Source organism: Jaculus jaculus, chromosome 15, assembly GCF_020740685.1.
Source record: "Jaculus jaculus isolate mJacJac1 chromosome 15, mJacJac1.mat.Y.cur, whole genome shotgun sequence".
Classification (NCBI taxonomy): domain Eukaryota; kingdom Metazoa; phylum Chordata; class Mammalia; order Rodentia; family Dipodidae; genus Jaculus; species Jaculus jaculus.
In genome coordinates, this window is record NC_059116.1 from 34,583,885 (window position 1) to 34,599,767 (window position 15,883).

The 15,883-nt window shown below is 48.1% G+C and overlaps 1 protein-coding gene across 4 annotated transcripts in view; it reads left to right on the top strand.

The window, feature by feature from the left end:
- Dot1l (DOT1 like histone lysine methyltransferase) overlaps positions 1-15,883 on the top strand; it is a 51,281-nt gene that overhangs the window by 9,354 nt on the left and 26,044 nt on the right. For 3 of the 4 annotated variants that reach the window (XM_004654911.3, XM_045134892.1, XM_045134890.1), the window contains exons 2-7: positions 2,656-2,699; positions 6,986-7,060; positions 9,913-9,976; positions 13,379-13,607; positions 14,375-14,469; positions 15,025-15,087. In XM_004654911.3, the coding sequence (XP_004654968.1) occupies positions 2,656-2,699; positions 6,986-7,060; positions 9,913-9,976; positions 13,379-13,607; positions 14,375-14,469; positions 15,025-15,087 (570 nt within the window). Of the gene's footprint in view, positions 1-2,655; positions 2,700-6,985; positions 7,061-9,912; positions 9,977-13,378; positions 13,608-14,374; positions 14,470-15,024; positions 15,088-15,883 lie in introns of those variants that run through there. The other variant, XM_045134891.1, reaches the window with a different exon arrangement.

Consider the following 15,883-nt stretch of genomic DNA (forward strand, 5'->3'; position numbering starts at 1 on the left):
GCATGGAGGCACATACTTGTAGTCTCAGCAACTTTCAAGGGGGTAGGAAGACAACATAGTGAAACCTCAACATAGAAACAACAGGAGAGCTGGGAGATGGCTCAATGGTCAAAAGTGTTTGCTTGTAAAGCCCGCTGATTGGGTTCAGTTCCTCAGTACCCACATAAAGCCAGGTGCAAAAAAGTGCTGCATGTGACTGGTGTTGGGTTGTAACAGTTATATGTGTATGTACATGCCAAATCTTTTATTTTATTTGTTTATTTATTTGAGAGAGACAAAGAGAAAGAAAATAGGCACACCAGGGCCTCTAGCTACTGCAAATGAACTCCAGATGCATGTTACCTTGTGCATCTGGCTTTATGTGGGTACTGGGAAATTGAACCCACGTCCTTTAGGCTTTGTAGGCAAGCACCTTGACCATTGAGCCATCTCTCTCATCCCATGCCAAGTCTTAACCATGCTATTCATTTTTTCCATTTGGGGGTTGGTGTTTGGAGGTAGGGTCTTGTTCTAGCCCAGGCAGAACCTGGAATTCACTATAGTCTCAGGCTGACCTCAAACTCACTGCAAGGGTTAAAGACATGCACCACCACACCTGGCCGTTTTTTTTTTTTTTTTTTTCTTTAAAAAAAAATTCTCTTAGTTGCAAGCAAAGAGATATACCAAGAGCCAGGGAGAGGGGGAGAGAGAGAGAGAGAATATGAGAATATATGAATGAGTGTGCCAGGGCCTCTAGCTGCTACAGATCAGTCCTAGATGTATATGCCACTGTGTACATTTGGCTTTGTGTGGGTACTGGCAAATCAAACCTAGGCTGTTAGGCCCTGTAAGCAAATGCTTTAACTACTGAGCCAGCTCCCCAGCCCTTTTTCTTTTCTTTTCTTTTTTTTTTTCTTTTTCTTTTTTTTTTTTTTTGTTGTTGTTTTGAGATAGGGTCTCACTTTAGCTCAGGCTGACCTGGAATTCACTATATAGTCTCAGGGTGGCCTCAAACTCATGGTGGTCCTCCTACCTCTGCCTCCCAAGCTCTGGGATTAAAGGTATTCGCCACCAAACCCGGCTCATTTGTTTTATTTTATTTTATTTTTAATTTGCCAGATAATCTTTTAATGAGAATTATAAAAGACCAAAAACATTTTTTTTGCAAACTGCCTTTTTAAACAAATTATTTGCTTTAATTACAAATACTGTATATAAGGATGCTTTCTTTGCAAAACCAATAAATATAAGAACAAATTTTAAGCATGTGATTTGTCCAAGACATTTAAAAGGAAGGGGGGGTGTTGATTTTTGTTCAGTATTTATATAAATCAGTTTACTCCCTAACCTAACCTTTCAAAGAACAAGCCTGAAGGTATGACTTACATGGAAGAGTAAGCAAATGAGGGAGTGAGAACAAGACTATCTTAGAGCTGCTTCAAATTACCCTGATGTTACCTTTCTTTTCTGGAATTCTTATCTTCACAATAAGGCTGATATTCAAATAATTCTAACTGATTAATAAGGGGAAACGTATGCACCGAACACAAATTTTGATATAAACAATTATGCATATCAAAAAGACACTAACTTAAAAGGTACAAAAAAGTGAGAAAACCCTGAATTACAGAAAAGAAAATCAAATTTATTTAACGAAAAACTAGAATAAAAATTAGCAAATACACACAATAGAAAAACATAGTTGCACTATGTATGGACTCACAAAGGGGAGAGCGTGTTTTATTTTTTAAAAATTATTCTATTTAGGGCTGGAGAGACAGCTTAGCAATTACGGTACTTGCCTGTGAAGCCTGAATATTCATGTTCAAATCTCCAGGTCCCACATAGCCAGATGCAGTGATGCAAGCACGCAATGTCACACATGTACCACAAGGGGGTGCATGCATCTGGAGTTGGTTCATAGCAGGCTGAAGGTCCTGGTGCTTCCATTTTTTTCTCTCTGCCTCTTTCTCTCTTTCTCAAAATAAAATATTTTATTTATTTGAGAGAGAGAAATCCAGATAGAGAGTGGGTGTGTCAGGACCTCTAGCCACTGCAAATGAACTCTAGATGAATGTGCCACCTTGTGCATCTGGTTTAAGTGGGTACTGGGGAGTGAATTTGGGTTCTTAGGCTTCACAGGCAAGTACCTTAACTACTAAGCCATCTCTCTAGCCCCTCTCCAGCCCCTTTTCTTTATTTATTAGAAAGAAAGAGAATGGGTGCACCAGGGCCTCTAGCCACTGCAAATGAACTGCAGATGCATGCACCACCTTGTGCATCTAGCTTACGTGGTTTCTGGGGAATTGAACTTAGGTCCTTAGGGTTCACAGGAAAGTTTCTTAACAGCTAAGCCATCTGTCCAGCCCATTTTCTGTTTATGTTTCATGACTTGAGATCTGGGTATGAGTGGTCATTTGGGGGCAGGGTTTAGTCGCATACATGGCCATGCTCATGTGTTCACCAGTGGCTATGATGGTTGTTTGCTGGAAGCAGAGCTGTAGCCAGGCTATAGCTCTGGGTCACCACCACTTCTAGGAAGGTGTTGGGTCAGTGCCCCTTTAGGGTCCAAGGAGGTAGCAGGTGCTGTTGGTGGGTGTCTATACTGCATCACAGAATGAGAGAGGGAGATGTCACTGAGGTCCCTGGACTCACTTGATGTTCTTTCTTTTTCAGGACAAACATCATGATGCTGCTCATGAGATCATCGAGACCATTCGGTGAGTGATGTGTGAGTGTAGGCTCCTCTTTGGTTGTGGCCCAGGGAGCCCACAGAAGAGGTAGCAGGACAGGATGGAAACACAGTGTATAGTAAGCACTGGCTCATCCCTCATTAATGGTTCTGCCTTCCACTGTGCATGCACTATTTATAGGACTTGTTAGAGAAAACCCCAGTTTTTATTTTCTTTCTTGTCCACTGCTGTGCCAGGGATGGAATCCCAGGTCTGGCTTTTGCTAGGCATGGGCTTTCTACTGAACTGTACCCAGCCTTTTACTCAGTGTCTGCTTCTCAGCTCCACCTTTCTATGAGTTGGAGACCTCGAGTTGTGAGATCTTTTTCTTCTTTTTGGGGGGGTATTTTTTAAATTAAAATATTTTATTTGTTAATTTGGGAGAGAGGAAGAGAGAGAATGGGTGCACCAGGGCATCCAGCCACTGTAGATGAACTCCAGACACATGCACCACCTTGTTCTTCTGGTTTATGTGGGTCCTGGGTCCTTTGGCTTTGCAGGCAAGCCATCTCTCCAGCCCATTTTTTTTGTTTGTCTTGCTGTAGCCCAGGCTGACCTGGAATTCACTATGTAGTCGCTGGCCTTGAACTCTCTGCAGTCCTTCCTCTTCCTCCTGAGTGCTGGGACTAAAGGTGTACACTACCATGTTTGTTCATTTGTTTTGCTTTTTCGAGGTAGGGTCTCACTTTAGCCCATGCTGACCTGGAATTCACTCTATAGTTTTAGGGTGGCTTCAAACTCATGGTGATCCTACCTCTGCCTCCCAAGTGCTGGGATTAAAGGTGTGTACCACCATGCCCAGCTTTTTTTATTGTTTTATTTTTATTTTTATTTTATTTTATTTTTGGTTTTTCGAGGTAGGGTCTCACTCTGGCCCAGGCTGACCTGGAATTCACTACGTAGTCTTAGGGTGGCCTCAAACTCATGGCGATCCTCCTACCTCTGCCTCCTGAGTGCTGGGATTAAAGGCGTGTGCCACCACGCCCGGCTATTTTTTTATTTTTTGAGGTAGGGGTCTCACACCATGCCTTAAACCTGACTAGGTTGTTTTTATTTTTATTTTTTTTAATGAGAGAAAGAATTAGTGAGCCAGGGCCTCAATCCATAGCAGTTGAACTCCAGACTAGTACACCATCTTATATGCCTGTGCGAACTTGCATGCTTGTGTCACCTTGTGCATCTGACTTACATGGGATCTGGAGAGTCAAACATGGGTCCTTAGGCTTCGCAGGCAAGCACCTTAACTGCTAAGGCATCTCTCCATCACAAGTTGTGAGGTCTTGAGTGTTCCCCTCCTCCCCCATTTCCATCTATTCCCACTCTTTGGATTTTAGCCTCATCCCAGCCTAGGGTGTCCCTGGCAGCCATGTGGGTTTAGGCAGAGAACGGTGTGCAGAGAGGAGTCGTGGTGGAGATGTGAACCAGGAGAAAGGCTGCCGATTTCCCATTGGTATGGACTGTGAGACTCTGATGTACAGAGGCCTGCCCTTTCTCCACCCCCGCCATGCTGCCCATCAAGGCACAGAACACTAGGGCATCTATCTGCCTATGGGATGAACCTTTACCTGTAGCAAAACCCTGCTGCACAGCAGCATGTGCCTGTATCTCTGAGGCTGCTGGAAATGAGTGGCATGAATAGACTAGCAGGAGAAAAGCTCTGGCCAGATTAGAGCAGAGCTACTACACAGGAATCTAGAACTTAGAACCAGATTCTCACTCCATCACTTGAGGCGGAGGCAGAATCCCAAGCCAGCCGTGGCTCCATAGTGAGACCCTTTCTGCAAAGAAGAGCCAGATGGCCTTAGCTGAACCCCCTTCACCCCTTTCCCAGGGGAGAGGAGGGGAGGACTGCAGATGGCTAGGGAGAGAATGAATAGGCCTTGGAGACTGATTGATTAAGGATGGAGTTAGCCTCAGGGATGGCTATGGGGATATTTCTGCCTTCTTCTCTGCCTTAGGCCTCTTGTACTTTGTACCCCTGGCAGCTGAGAGAATTCCACCCTGTGCTGGGCAGGGTAGGCAAGGATGGCATGACCTTGATGCTGAGCCAGATGGCCTCAGCCCAGTCACAATGCCCCTCTGGGGTGGGAACCAGTTGTTGCCACAGCATTGACATAATCATATCACCAGAGTTTTCAGGGCCAGAGCCTGTGTTCTAGAACCTCAACAAGCATGGTTTGGCCACTGCTGGTGGGTAAATTAAAGAGCATTGCTGTGAAACAGAGAGGGTTATACAGTGAGGCGACCGGGCTTGAGGAGGGCCTGAATAAGTGTGCATGCAGACGCACATGCGTGCACACATATACACACACACATGCACACACACAAATACAAGGAAATGAATAAATCAGCTAATCAAAAATAAATCGGGGGTTGGGCGTGCTGGCACATGCCTTTAATTCCAGCGTTTAGGAGGCAGAGTTAGGAGGATTGCTATGAGTTCAAGGCCACCCTGAGACTACATAGTGAATTCCAGGTCAGCCTGGGCTAGAGTGAGACCCTACCTCTAAAAAACCAGAAGAAAAAAGTTTCAAGGGAGCTGGGTATAGTGGCACATGCCTTTAATTCCAGCATTCAGGAGGCAGGCCACTCTGAGACTACATACATAATGAGTTCCAGGTTAGCCTGATCTAAAGTGAGACCCTACCTCGAATAACCAAAAAAATAATAAAATAATAATAATAAAAGAAATTGGGGGCTGGAGAGATGGCTTAGCGGTTAAGGTGCTTGCTTGTGAAGCCTAAGAACCCATGTTTGACTTTCCAGGTCCTACGTAAGATGCACAAGATGATGCAAGGTTGCAAGTGCGCCACCGTCTGGAGTGCAATTATGGTGGCCTGAGGCCCTGGTGTGCCAATTCTCTCTATCTCTCACTCTGTTGCATAAAACCAATCAATCAATCTGTTGGGAGGGGGCTGGAGAGATGGCTTAGTAGTTAAGGGGTTTGCCTGTGAAACCTAAGGACCCAGGTTTGATCCTCCAGTACCCATGTAAGCCAAATGCACAAGGTGGTGCTGCATGTATCTGAAGTTTGTCTGCAGTGGCTGGAGGCCCTGGCGTGCCCATTCGCTCTGTGTCTGCCTCTTTCTCAAATAAAGAAATAAAATATTAAAAAATAAATAAGGCTGGAGAGATGGCTTAGCGGTTAAGTGCTTGCCTGAGAAGCCTAAGGACCCCGGTTCGAGGCTCGGTTCCCCAGGTCCCACATTAGCCAGATGCACAAGGGGGTGCATGTGTCTGGAGTTCGTTTGCAGAGTCTGGAAGCCCTGGTGCGCCCATTCTCTCTCTCTCCCTCTATCTGTCTTTCTCTCTATGTCTGTCGCTCTCAAATAAATAAATTAATTAAAAAAAAAAATCTGGGTTTGAGAGATGGCTTAGCGGTTAAGCGCTTGCCTGTGAAGCCTAAGGACCCTGGTTCGAAGCTCGATTCTCCAGGACCCACATTAGCTAGATGCACAAGGGGGTGCATGTGTCTGGAGTTCGTTTGCAGTGGCTGGAGGCCCTGGCACGCCCATTCTCTCTATCTATCTGCCTCTTTCTCTCTCTGTCACTCTCAAATAAATAAAAATAAACAAAAAAAAATAAAAAATAAATAAATAAATCTGAGCCAGACACGTTAGCACACGCCTTTAATCCCTGCACTCGGGAGGTAGAGGGAGGAGGATCACCGAGAGTTTGAGGCCACCCTGAGACTACATGGTGAATTCTAGGTCAGCCTGGTCTAGAGCAAAGCATGTGCCACCACGCCTTTAATCCCAGCACTTGGGAGACAGAGGTAGGAAGATTGCTGTAAGTTTGAGGCCACCCTAATACCACATAGTAAATTCTAGGTCAGCCTGGGATAGAGTGAGATCCTACCTCGAGAAAACAAAAATAAATATATTAATAAATCTGAGGGGTGAGGAAATGGCTCTGCCATTAAAGGCACTTGCTTGTAATATCTGCTAGCCTGGGTTTGGCCCAGGTTCAAATCTCTAATACTCACATAAAGCTAGAAAGCCAGTTGCACAAAATAGTTCATGTATCTAGCAGCACCTAGAGGCCCTGGTATGCCTAGTTTTCCTTCCTCCCTTTCTCTCTGTAAATAAATAAGATATGTTTCAGAAATAAAAAGTAAATAAATCTCGTTTTCAGCAACCTCCTCTTGGACTCAGCAGGGATGTTCACATTCATGGCCGCCTGCTCACCCACATTTGGAATTGAGTTTGTACTTGAGCACTCAGAGTGATAGGGCCCGAATAGCCAATGTCACTAGCAGTCTTGTTCCCTTACAGGTGGGTCTGCGAGGAGATCCCGGATCTTAAGCTGGCCATGGAGAATTATGTCCTGATTGACTATGATACCAAAAGGTAAGCAGATCTACGTGCAGTATAGGACCAATTCCTTGAGTGGCTCATGCTGGCAGCACCCCTCCTTGTGGAGCTGGCTGTGACCTTTGTAAAGCTGTCTTGGCAGGAAGTGTTCATAGAGCTGGCTATCTGGGATGATGTCATTGAGAACTCTACATTGGCGAGATTTGAATCAGTGTGTGTGTGTGTGTGTGTGTGTGTGTGTGTGTGTGTGTGTGTGTGTGTGTAGTTAATGAGGGGTAAGGGAGCAGTAGTGTTTTATTTATTTGAGAGTGACAGACAGAGAAAGAGGCAGATAGATAGGAAATGGGTGGGCCAGGGCCTCCAGCCACTACAAACGAACTCCAGATGTATGTATCCCCCCCCTTGTGTGTCTGGCTTATGTGGATCCTGGGGAATCGAGCCTTGAACCAGGGTCCTTAGGCTTCACAGGCAAGTGCTTAAATGCTAAGCCATCTCTCCAGCCCAGTTTTTTAAAAAAAATATTTATTTATTTATTTGACAGAAAGCGTGGGGGGGGGAGAGAGAAAGAAAATGGTGTACCAGGGTCTCCAGCCTCTGCAGACAAACTCCAGATGCATGCAACACTGTGCATCTGGCTAACATGGGTCCTGGGGAATAGAACCTGGGTCCTTTGGCTTTGCAGGCAAATGCCTTATCTGCTAAGCCATCTCTCCAGGCCCCTCAACCCCCAGTCAAGGTCTCACTTTAGCCCATACTGACCTGGAATTCACTATGTAGTCTCAGGGTACCCTAGAACTCACAGTGATTCTCCTATCTCTACCTTCCTAGTGCTGGGACTAAAGGTGTGCGCCACCATGCCTCGCCAGTGGTCTTTTTATAGCGGCCACTGCCTACCATAGTCAGTTTGCCCCAAGTCTGCTCTGTGTACCTTGGCTGGGCTCTAATCATGGCCATTGGATCCTGGGTCCCATGCTTTTGCTCTGGGATGGTGGGTGAAAGACGGATGGTATCTCAGGAATGTCTGCTGGGACTTAGTTTTTCTTTAAGAAAGGCTGGCCCAGGCCCTCCCTGCATACTTCAGCTCTGGCCTGTAGTAGACACACACAGGTCTGGGGTTGCCGCTGAAGCTACAGCTTGGCAGCTCACTACAATCAGGCATAGAGTGGCACTGAGGTGCCTCAAGACTTGGTGACTGCTGTGTTTTCCTGATCTCTGACCTCCCTGTTAGACTATGACATTGGTCAACCTCAGTGACATGGGCTTGTACCCAGCTTCAGTCCCTTCTACCCATAACCAGCACTTGGAGTGTGAGCAAGGGGAATGGAGAGGTGCGCATTTCTGACAGAGCCATGGTCCTGGGACAAGGAGGTACACAGGGTTGGGTGGTGCTATCCTGTTCTGTAAGCTCCTAGGTACACAGTGGTGGGGGCCAGGTGAACTCATCTCCCAGGATCTGCCAAGGAAAACACACCTTCCTGGTATATGATAAAGTGATAGGGACTCAGATGGACAGTCAGGTGATCAGGGCCTGAGGACATGATCTGGGGAAAGTCCAAGGTATCCCTATGGAGTGGGGTGGCCACCTTGCCAGCACCCCATGTACTCATAGCCCAGAAGCTCCCCAACGATAAAGGAGTTTACTTTTGCAGTGCCGAGGAGCCCAGGGTCTTGCACGTGCTAGGCAATGGCTAAGTTCTCCATTTTTTGAGGGGGTAGGTCTTGCTACATTTCCTGGGCTGACATGATTAGCCACCCAAGTAGCTGAGACTGCTGTTAAGTGGGCCTCCAGGCCCAAGTGATGTTCTGTGACTCTGTGATGCCTGCTATTGAAGTAAGCCAGGTTTCTGTCCTGTGGCTGCTGGATGTGGAAGGTGTCAGGTGCACCTAGACATGGGCCAGAATAGGAAGCAATATGGGTGGAGTTTGTGGACTGCTTGGGATGCCCTGTTAGTGTGTGAGGAAGTCTTCATCTGGTTCCCACCCTCACATACCCTGTGTGTAGGTAGGGCAGGGTTGGGGAGAGCTCCAGCATCCCACCTTCCATAGGCATAGGGTTCCCTCTAGGTACTGTGGACTTTTGGGGCCATCTTGGGCATGTAGAGTATGGAGCAACACCCATGCCCATGGAACTTCTGCCTCTGCCAGCTGTTGCTGAAACTGCCCATTGCCTGATCTTTTGGGAAGCCACCCTAGTGGACCTGGCCCCATTTCTTTTTTTGTTTGTTTGTTTTGCTTTTTGCCTCAGGGTAGCTTTGAACTCATAGCCATCCTCTTACCTCTGCCTCCTAAGTGCTGGGATTAAAGATGTGTGCCACCACGCCCGGCTGCCTGGCCCCATTTCTGTGGGCTCTCTGGAAGTTACAGGTTCTGTACCCCAGATGGGCTGAAAATTGACAGCTGCCATACAGTTCTGAGGTGGAAAGGGGGGTAGCTCCTAGAGCTCCCATGCAGGAAGTCCTGAGTGGGCTTCTGTCAGATTTGGAGCAAGACCTTGTTCTACCCTTTATTTATTTATTTGAGAGAGAGGGAGAGAAAAAGAGGCAGAGTATGTATAGGTGCAGCAAGGTCTCTTGCCTTTGCAAATGAATTCCAGATGCATACATCATTTTGTGCATCTGGCTTTATGTAGGTTCTGGGTACTTGAACCCAGGCCTGCAGGCTTTGCAAGCAGGTACCTTTAACTGCTGAGCCATCTCTCCATGCCCTGCCTACTCTTTCTTAATACTGTGTATGAAGTTCCTTGTGTGAATGGTGGCTAGTGGGTGCAGCTGTGCTGTAGTCCTTTCCCTGCCTGGAGGCTTCCAGTGGGGCAGCAATTTGCCCAGCTCCATGTGTCTGTGAGGCAGGCACATCCCAGCTCAGTGACAGCCCCTCTCCTTCACTTTCAGCTTTGAGAGCATGCAGAGGCTGTGTGACAAGTACAACCGGGCCATTGACAGCATCCACCAACTGGTAGGTGGCTCACATCGTGGGAGCCTGTATTTGCTTTGGTGGGTTCACAATGCTGGCTCGTGGGCCTTCCAGATCAGCTAAGCCCAATGACCTCGTACTGCCTGATTCATGGCCATGAGTTCAAGGGGTCATGGGCAGCCGATCAAGCTCCACGGGTCTGCCATGGTATGCTGTAGCGGGCAGTCTGCCAGTGAGGCTCAGAAGCAGCAGTGGCTTCTGGCTTCTTTCATCTCCCTGTGGACTTTGGTTGAAGACACCGCCTTGCGGCTAGAAAGCCTGTGGGTGTATCCTTCAAAAAGGCAGGTCCCAGATCGGACACACAGGCATGGGCCCCACTGGTAGGGCAGGATTCTAGGGCCATGTTGCCTGAGTTTATGCCAGGAAGTTAAGGGTCAGAAACTGGCCTACCTGGGTCCCTGTACTGAAGCTAGCAGCAAGAAGCCTCTGGCACACCCGCCTCCAGCTCCAGTGGAGCCTAGCAAGGCTGGGTGTGCACTTACACATGCAGACATATACTTGTTGGTATTTTTTTTTGTGGTGCTGGGGATGGACCTCAGCCATGCTAGGAAAGTACTCACCATTGAGCCATGCTCCAACCCACTTGTTGGTTTTATTTTTATTTTTCATTTATGTTTTTTTTGAGGTTTCACTGTAGTTCACACAGACCTGGAATTTACTTTGTAGTGTCAGGGTGGCCCTGAACTCATGCTGATCCTCCTACCTCTGCATCCCAGGTGCTAGGATTAAAGGAATGTGCCACCCTGGCTTTTTGTTTATTTATTTATTTAGGTTTTTCGAGGTAGGGTCTCATTCTAATCGAGGCTGACCGGGAATTCACTATGTAGTCTCAGGGTATCCTCGAACTCACAGTGATCCTCTTACCTCTGCCTCCCAAGTGCTGGGATTAAAGGCCTGTGCCACCAGACCTGTCTCTTTTTATTATTTATGTATTTATTATGACTTATTTATTTGAGGGGGGCCGATAGAGAGAAAGAGAGAATGGGCATGCCAAGGCCTCTAGCCATTGCAAACAAACACCAGATACATGTGCCCCCTTGTGCATCTGGTTTACAAGGGTCCTGGGGAATTGAACCGGAGTCCTTAGGCTTTGCAGGCAAACATCTTAACCGCTAAACCGTTTCCCCAGCCCTGTTTTTTTTTTTTTTTGAGGTAGGGTCTCACTCTGGTCCAGGCTGACCTGGAATTAACTCTGTAGTCTCAGGGTGGCCTTGAACTCACGGCGATCCTCCCGAGTGCTGGGATTAAAGGCATGTGCCACCACGCCGGGCTCCCCAGCCCTATCTTCTTCTTATTGTTTTTATATATGGTTTTGGCTTTCCAAGGTAGGATCTCACTTTAGCTCAGGCTGACCTGGAATTCACAACGTAGTCTCAGGGTGTTCTTGAACTCTGGGCGATCCTCCTGCCTCTGTCTCCTGAGTGCTGGTATTAAAGGATGTGTGCCACCATGCTCTGCTCCAGCTTTTATTTTTGTTTATTTATTTGCAAGCAAAGATAGGAGAGAGAAAGGGAGGGAGGGAGAGGGGGAGAGAGAGAGAATTTGAATATGGGTGTGCCAGGGCTTCCAGCCATTGCATCTGGCTTTATGTTGGTACTGGGGAATCAAACACTGCTTATTAGGCTTTTCAGGCAAGCACCTTAACTGCTAAGTTATCTTTCTAGCCCCACTTGCTGGTTTTTTGAGACAAGGTCTCACTGGTTAGCTCAAGCTGGCCTGGAACTCATTATTGTATCTCAGGATGGCCTTGAACTGACTGATCTTCCTGCTTCAGACTACCTAGTGCTGGGATAACAGGCCTGCACCACTGTGCCCAGCCATACCTCTTTTTAAAAAATATTTATTTATCTCTTTGAAGAGAGAGAGGGGGAATGGGCACGCCAGGACCTTTGGCTGCTGAAAACAAACTCCAGTTACATGCATCACCTTGTGCATCTGGCTGGGTCCTAGGGAATTGAACCTTTGGTTTTAGCTTTGCAGACAAGTGCCTTAATCACCAAGCCATCTCTCCAGCCCCCCATTTATTTATTTATTTATTTATTTATTTATTTATTTATTTATTGGTTTTTCAAGGTAGAATCTCACTCTAGCTTGGAATTTGCTATGTAGCCTCAGGGTGGCCTCAAATTCACAGGATCCTCCCTCCTACTTCTTCCTTGCGCCACCACACCTAGCCCTCCCTCTTTTTTTTTGTTTAAATATTATTTACTTATTTGACAGAGTAAGAGGGAGAGACAGAGAGAGGGAGAGAGAGAGTGAATGGGCACATGAGGGCCTTCAGCTGCTGCATATGAACTCCAGACGCATGTGCTCCCTTGTGCATCTGGCTACCATGGGTTCTGGGGAATTGAACCTGGGTTCTTTGGCTTTGCAGGCAAATGCCTTAACCGCTAAGCCATCCCTCCAACCCTCTGTTTTTTGTTTTTCTTTTTTGGTTTTTCGAGGTAAGGTTTTACTCTAGTCCAGGCTGACTTGGAATATCTAGTCTCAGGTTGATCTCAAACTCACAGTGATCCTCCTACTTCTGCCTCCCGAATGCTGGGATTAAAGGCATGTGTCACCACACTTGGCTTGGAACTCACTCTGTAGTCCCAGGCTAGCCTTGAACTCATGGCGATCTTCTATCTCAGCCTCCCAAGTGTTGGGATTAAAGGTATGCTCCACCATACCTGGTTCTTAATGTTTATTTTCTTGAGAAAAGGAGAGAGGAGAGAGAATTGGGCACATGGGTCCTCCAGGGTCCCCCCTGTCACTGCAAATGAACTCTAAACACATGTGCTTTTTAGTGCATCTGGTTTTACATGTGTACTGAGGAATCAAACTTGGGTCATCAGGCTTTGCAAGCAATTGCCTTTAACTGCTGAGCCATCTCTCCAGCCCTCCTTTCTTTCTTTCTTTCTTTTTTTTTTTTTCGAGGTAGGGTCACTGTAGCCCAGGCTGATTAGAACTCACTCTGCAGTACCAGTCTCTTCCTCCTATCTCTGCCTCCAGAGTGCCAAGGTTAAAGGCACACACCACTACCCCTGGCCCATTCCTTTTTTGTTTTTTTGGGGGGGGTTGTTGAGGTATGGTCTTGCACTAGCCCAGCCACTTTTTATTTTTATGTTTTAGAGAGAGAGAGAGAGAGAAAATTGGCACACCATGGCCTCAGCCACTGAAATTGAACTGTAGACACTTGTATTACTTAGTGGGCTTATGCAACCTTGCACTTGCCTTACTTATGTGCATCTGGCTTATGTGGGATCTGGAGAGTCCAACATGGGTTCTTAGGCTTCGCAGGCAAGCGCCTTAATTGCTAAGCCGTCTCTCCAGTACCCAGCTACTTATTAATTGAGAAAAGAAACCTGACAGGGCAGTGACATGTTGCTCTGCCTCTTGTCCCAGTGGAAGGGCACCACACAGCCCATGAAGCTGAACACACGACCGTCCAATGGGCTCTTGAGGCACATCCTGCAGCAGGTGTACAACCATTCGGTGACAGACCCGGAGAAGCTCAACAACTATGAGCCCTTCTCTCCCGAGGTGTACGGGGAGACCTCCTTCGACCTCGTGGCCCAGATGATTGATGAAATCAAGATGACTGAAGACGACTTGTTTGTGGACCTAGGCAGTGGTGAGTAGTGGACAGTGGCCTGCAGGTCATTATTCCTTTCTCCGCCCACACCTGCATGCACATTATTGGGTGGGTTTGCTGGGGATGGCCTTGGCTGAAGGCATTTTGTGTGAGGCTCCTGCTCTCCGACTAGGTCTCCCCTAGGGATCTGCAACCCCACTGGCTCATGCTCTGAGACCACCTTATCAGGTCCTTGGTTTGTGGTGCTCCTCCTCAGGTGAGGCACTCCATGGTCTGGTAGCTGTGGGCTACACACAGCTCTGTTTGCCCTACCTTCCCACAGACACTGATCCCCACAGGGGCCCCACCTTGACTGTTGGGTTGCCTATGTGGCTCTCCAAGGCTCCATCTGTACCCAGCTATCCTTGGGACATCAGCCTCTTTTGCACTCTCACATGGTGGAAGGTGGAGGCAAGGGGAAACCATCTTTTCCTCCAGCCCTGTTAGACACTGCTGATGCTTCTGTGAGGGTGCCCAGGCACCTGTGGAGCAGACTGCTTCTGGGCCCACAGGTGGCCTTGTGAGTCTTAGGTTGTGGCAGGGACATCCTGCCTGGTGGGAGCCATGCTCTGGGTCTTGTGTGATCTCAGCATCGTGTACTGTGGGCTGTTGAGTCATATGGTCACTCATTGACTTTAAAGGACATTGAATTGTGGCCATACTCCCACCTGGTGTGGCCTTGCCTGGATGGTGTCCTGTGGCTGCTGGGTTTCTCTGGAGTAGAATATTACCACCCAGGTTCTTGACACCTCTCTCTCTGGCTGAAGGTGTGGGACAGGTAGTCCTGCAGGTTGCTGCGGCCACCAACTGCAAACATCACTATGGAGTGGAGAAAGCGGATATCCCGGCCAAGTACGCAGAGGTGAGTGGTCTTGGGTGCAGGCTATGTGTATACGCCTTTCAGCACAGAAACCCTTTAGTAGGCCTGCATAATGCCTTTCACCTGCTACATCAGGCCTTCCCTGTCTGGCAGAACTCGTGTAGGCCCTTGGGGTTTAGCTGAACCAAGGTTGACACCCAGCATCCTCTTACCAGATTACCTACATCCCTGCTGGGTGCTTGTAGAGCTGTGGACTGGAGCACATCCCACAGTTCTGGTGCCACCCCTTCCGCTGAGCCTGGAGTTTGACTGTCCCTTGGCTGTCCCCCCATGAGGGGTTGTGCTTTTGCTGTGTGTGGGGGGTGTTGGGGCCAGCCGGAAAGAGTGTGGCCAGTGCCCTGTTGCTGGAGGATTGGAAACTTTGGGCATCACCAAGGTCCCCTCTGCCTCTGCAGGGCTGTGTTGTGTGTGGACACCAGTGTCCCAGCTGTGCAGAGCCCAAGGGACCACGGGAGCTGTAGGTGTTGAGTGTGGTGGGTTCCTGCTCCACCCTCCTGGCCGCTGGTTGCTAATGGGCTATGTGCTCTCCTTCCTCAGACCATGGACCGAGAGTTCAGGAAGTGGATGAAATGGTATGGAAAAAAGCATGCAGAATACACAGTGAGTGCCATCGCTCCATGCCCGCGCCTACGGTCCCCACCCAGTCCATTCCTTGTCTCTTGGTCCCCATTCCTTGTCTTCTGGTCCCCAGTCCTTTTCTGCTGTGTGACTAGATGATGTTTCCCACGGCTTGGCTGCAGATCTTGGCCCACCTTGGTCCTGCCCAGCCTTCCCGGACTGGCCTTTCAGTCATTGTGTGCTGACTGTGCCCTGGCAGGAGACTCCTAGTTCAGAGGAGTAGGCATGTCTCTGGGCAGCCCAGCATCGCCTGGAAATCCTCACAGTTGCCCTTCCATCCTCCTGTTGTGAGGCTTTGTGCTCTTGGTTGAGAAGGAGCCAGTTGATCTCGGGTGGTGGTCTTTTCCTACTCTTAGCTGTCAAGGTTGACCACACCACTCAGGCACCTGAGGCCCCTTAAGACTGTTGCACACTGCCTATAAGAGTGCTGCTGTGTGGATGGATGAGGCCCCCTGCCTAGTGGACACTCGGTAGATATTGAGTGCATAGGGTCATCTGGTTTTCATTCTGTATTGTGTGTGTTGGGGGGTTGGTGGTTGCTGGAGTTGAAATCTAAAACCTCACATACCAGGCAAGCACTCTACCACTGAGCTGAATATCTAGCTCTTAACTTGTGGTTAGAGTGATCAGGACCCTTGCAGCAGGCTAGGGCTGTTGCTGCTGACATCCATTTAGTTAGGATAAGCCCTGTTGTTGTGAGTGGTGGTGCTTGCACATGTCTGTCTGCTTGGCAGTAGTGTGTGTTGGCAGTGCTGCCTGCAGCTCTGTGGGGGGGAAA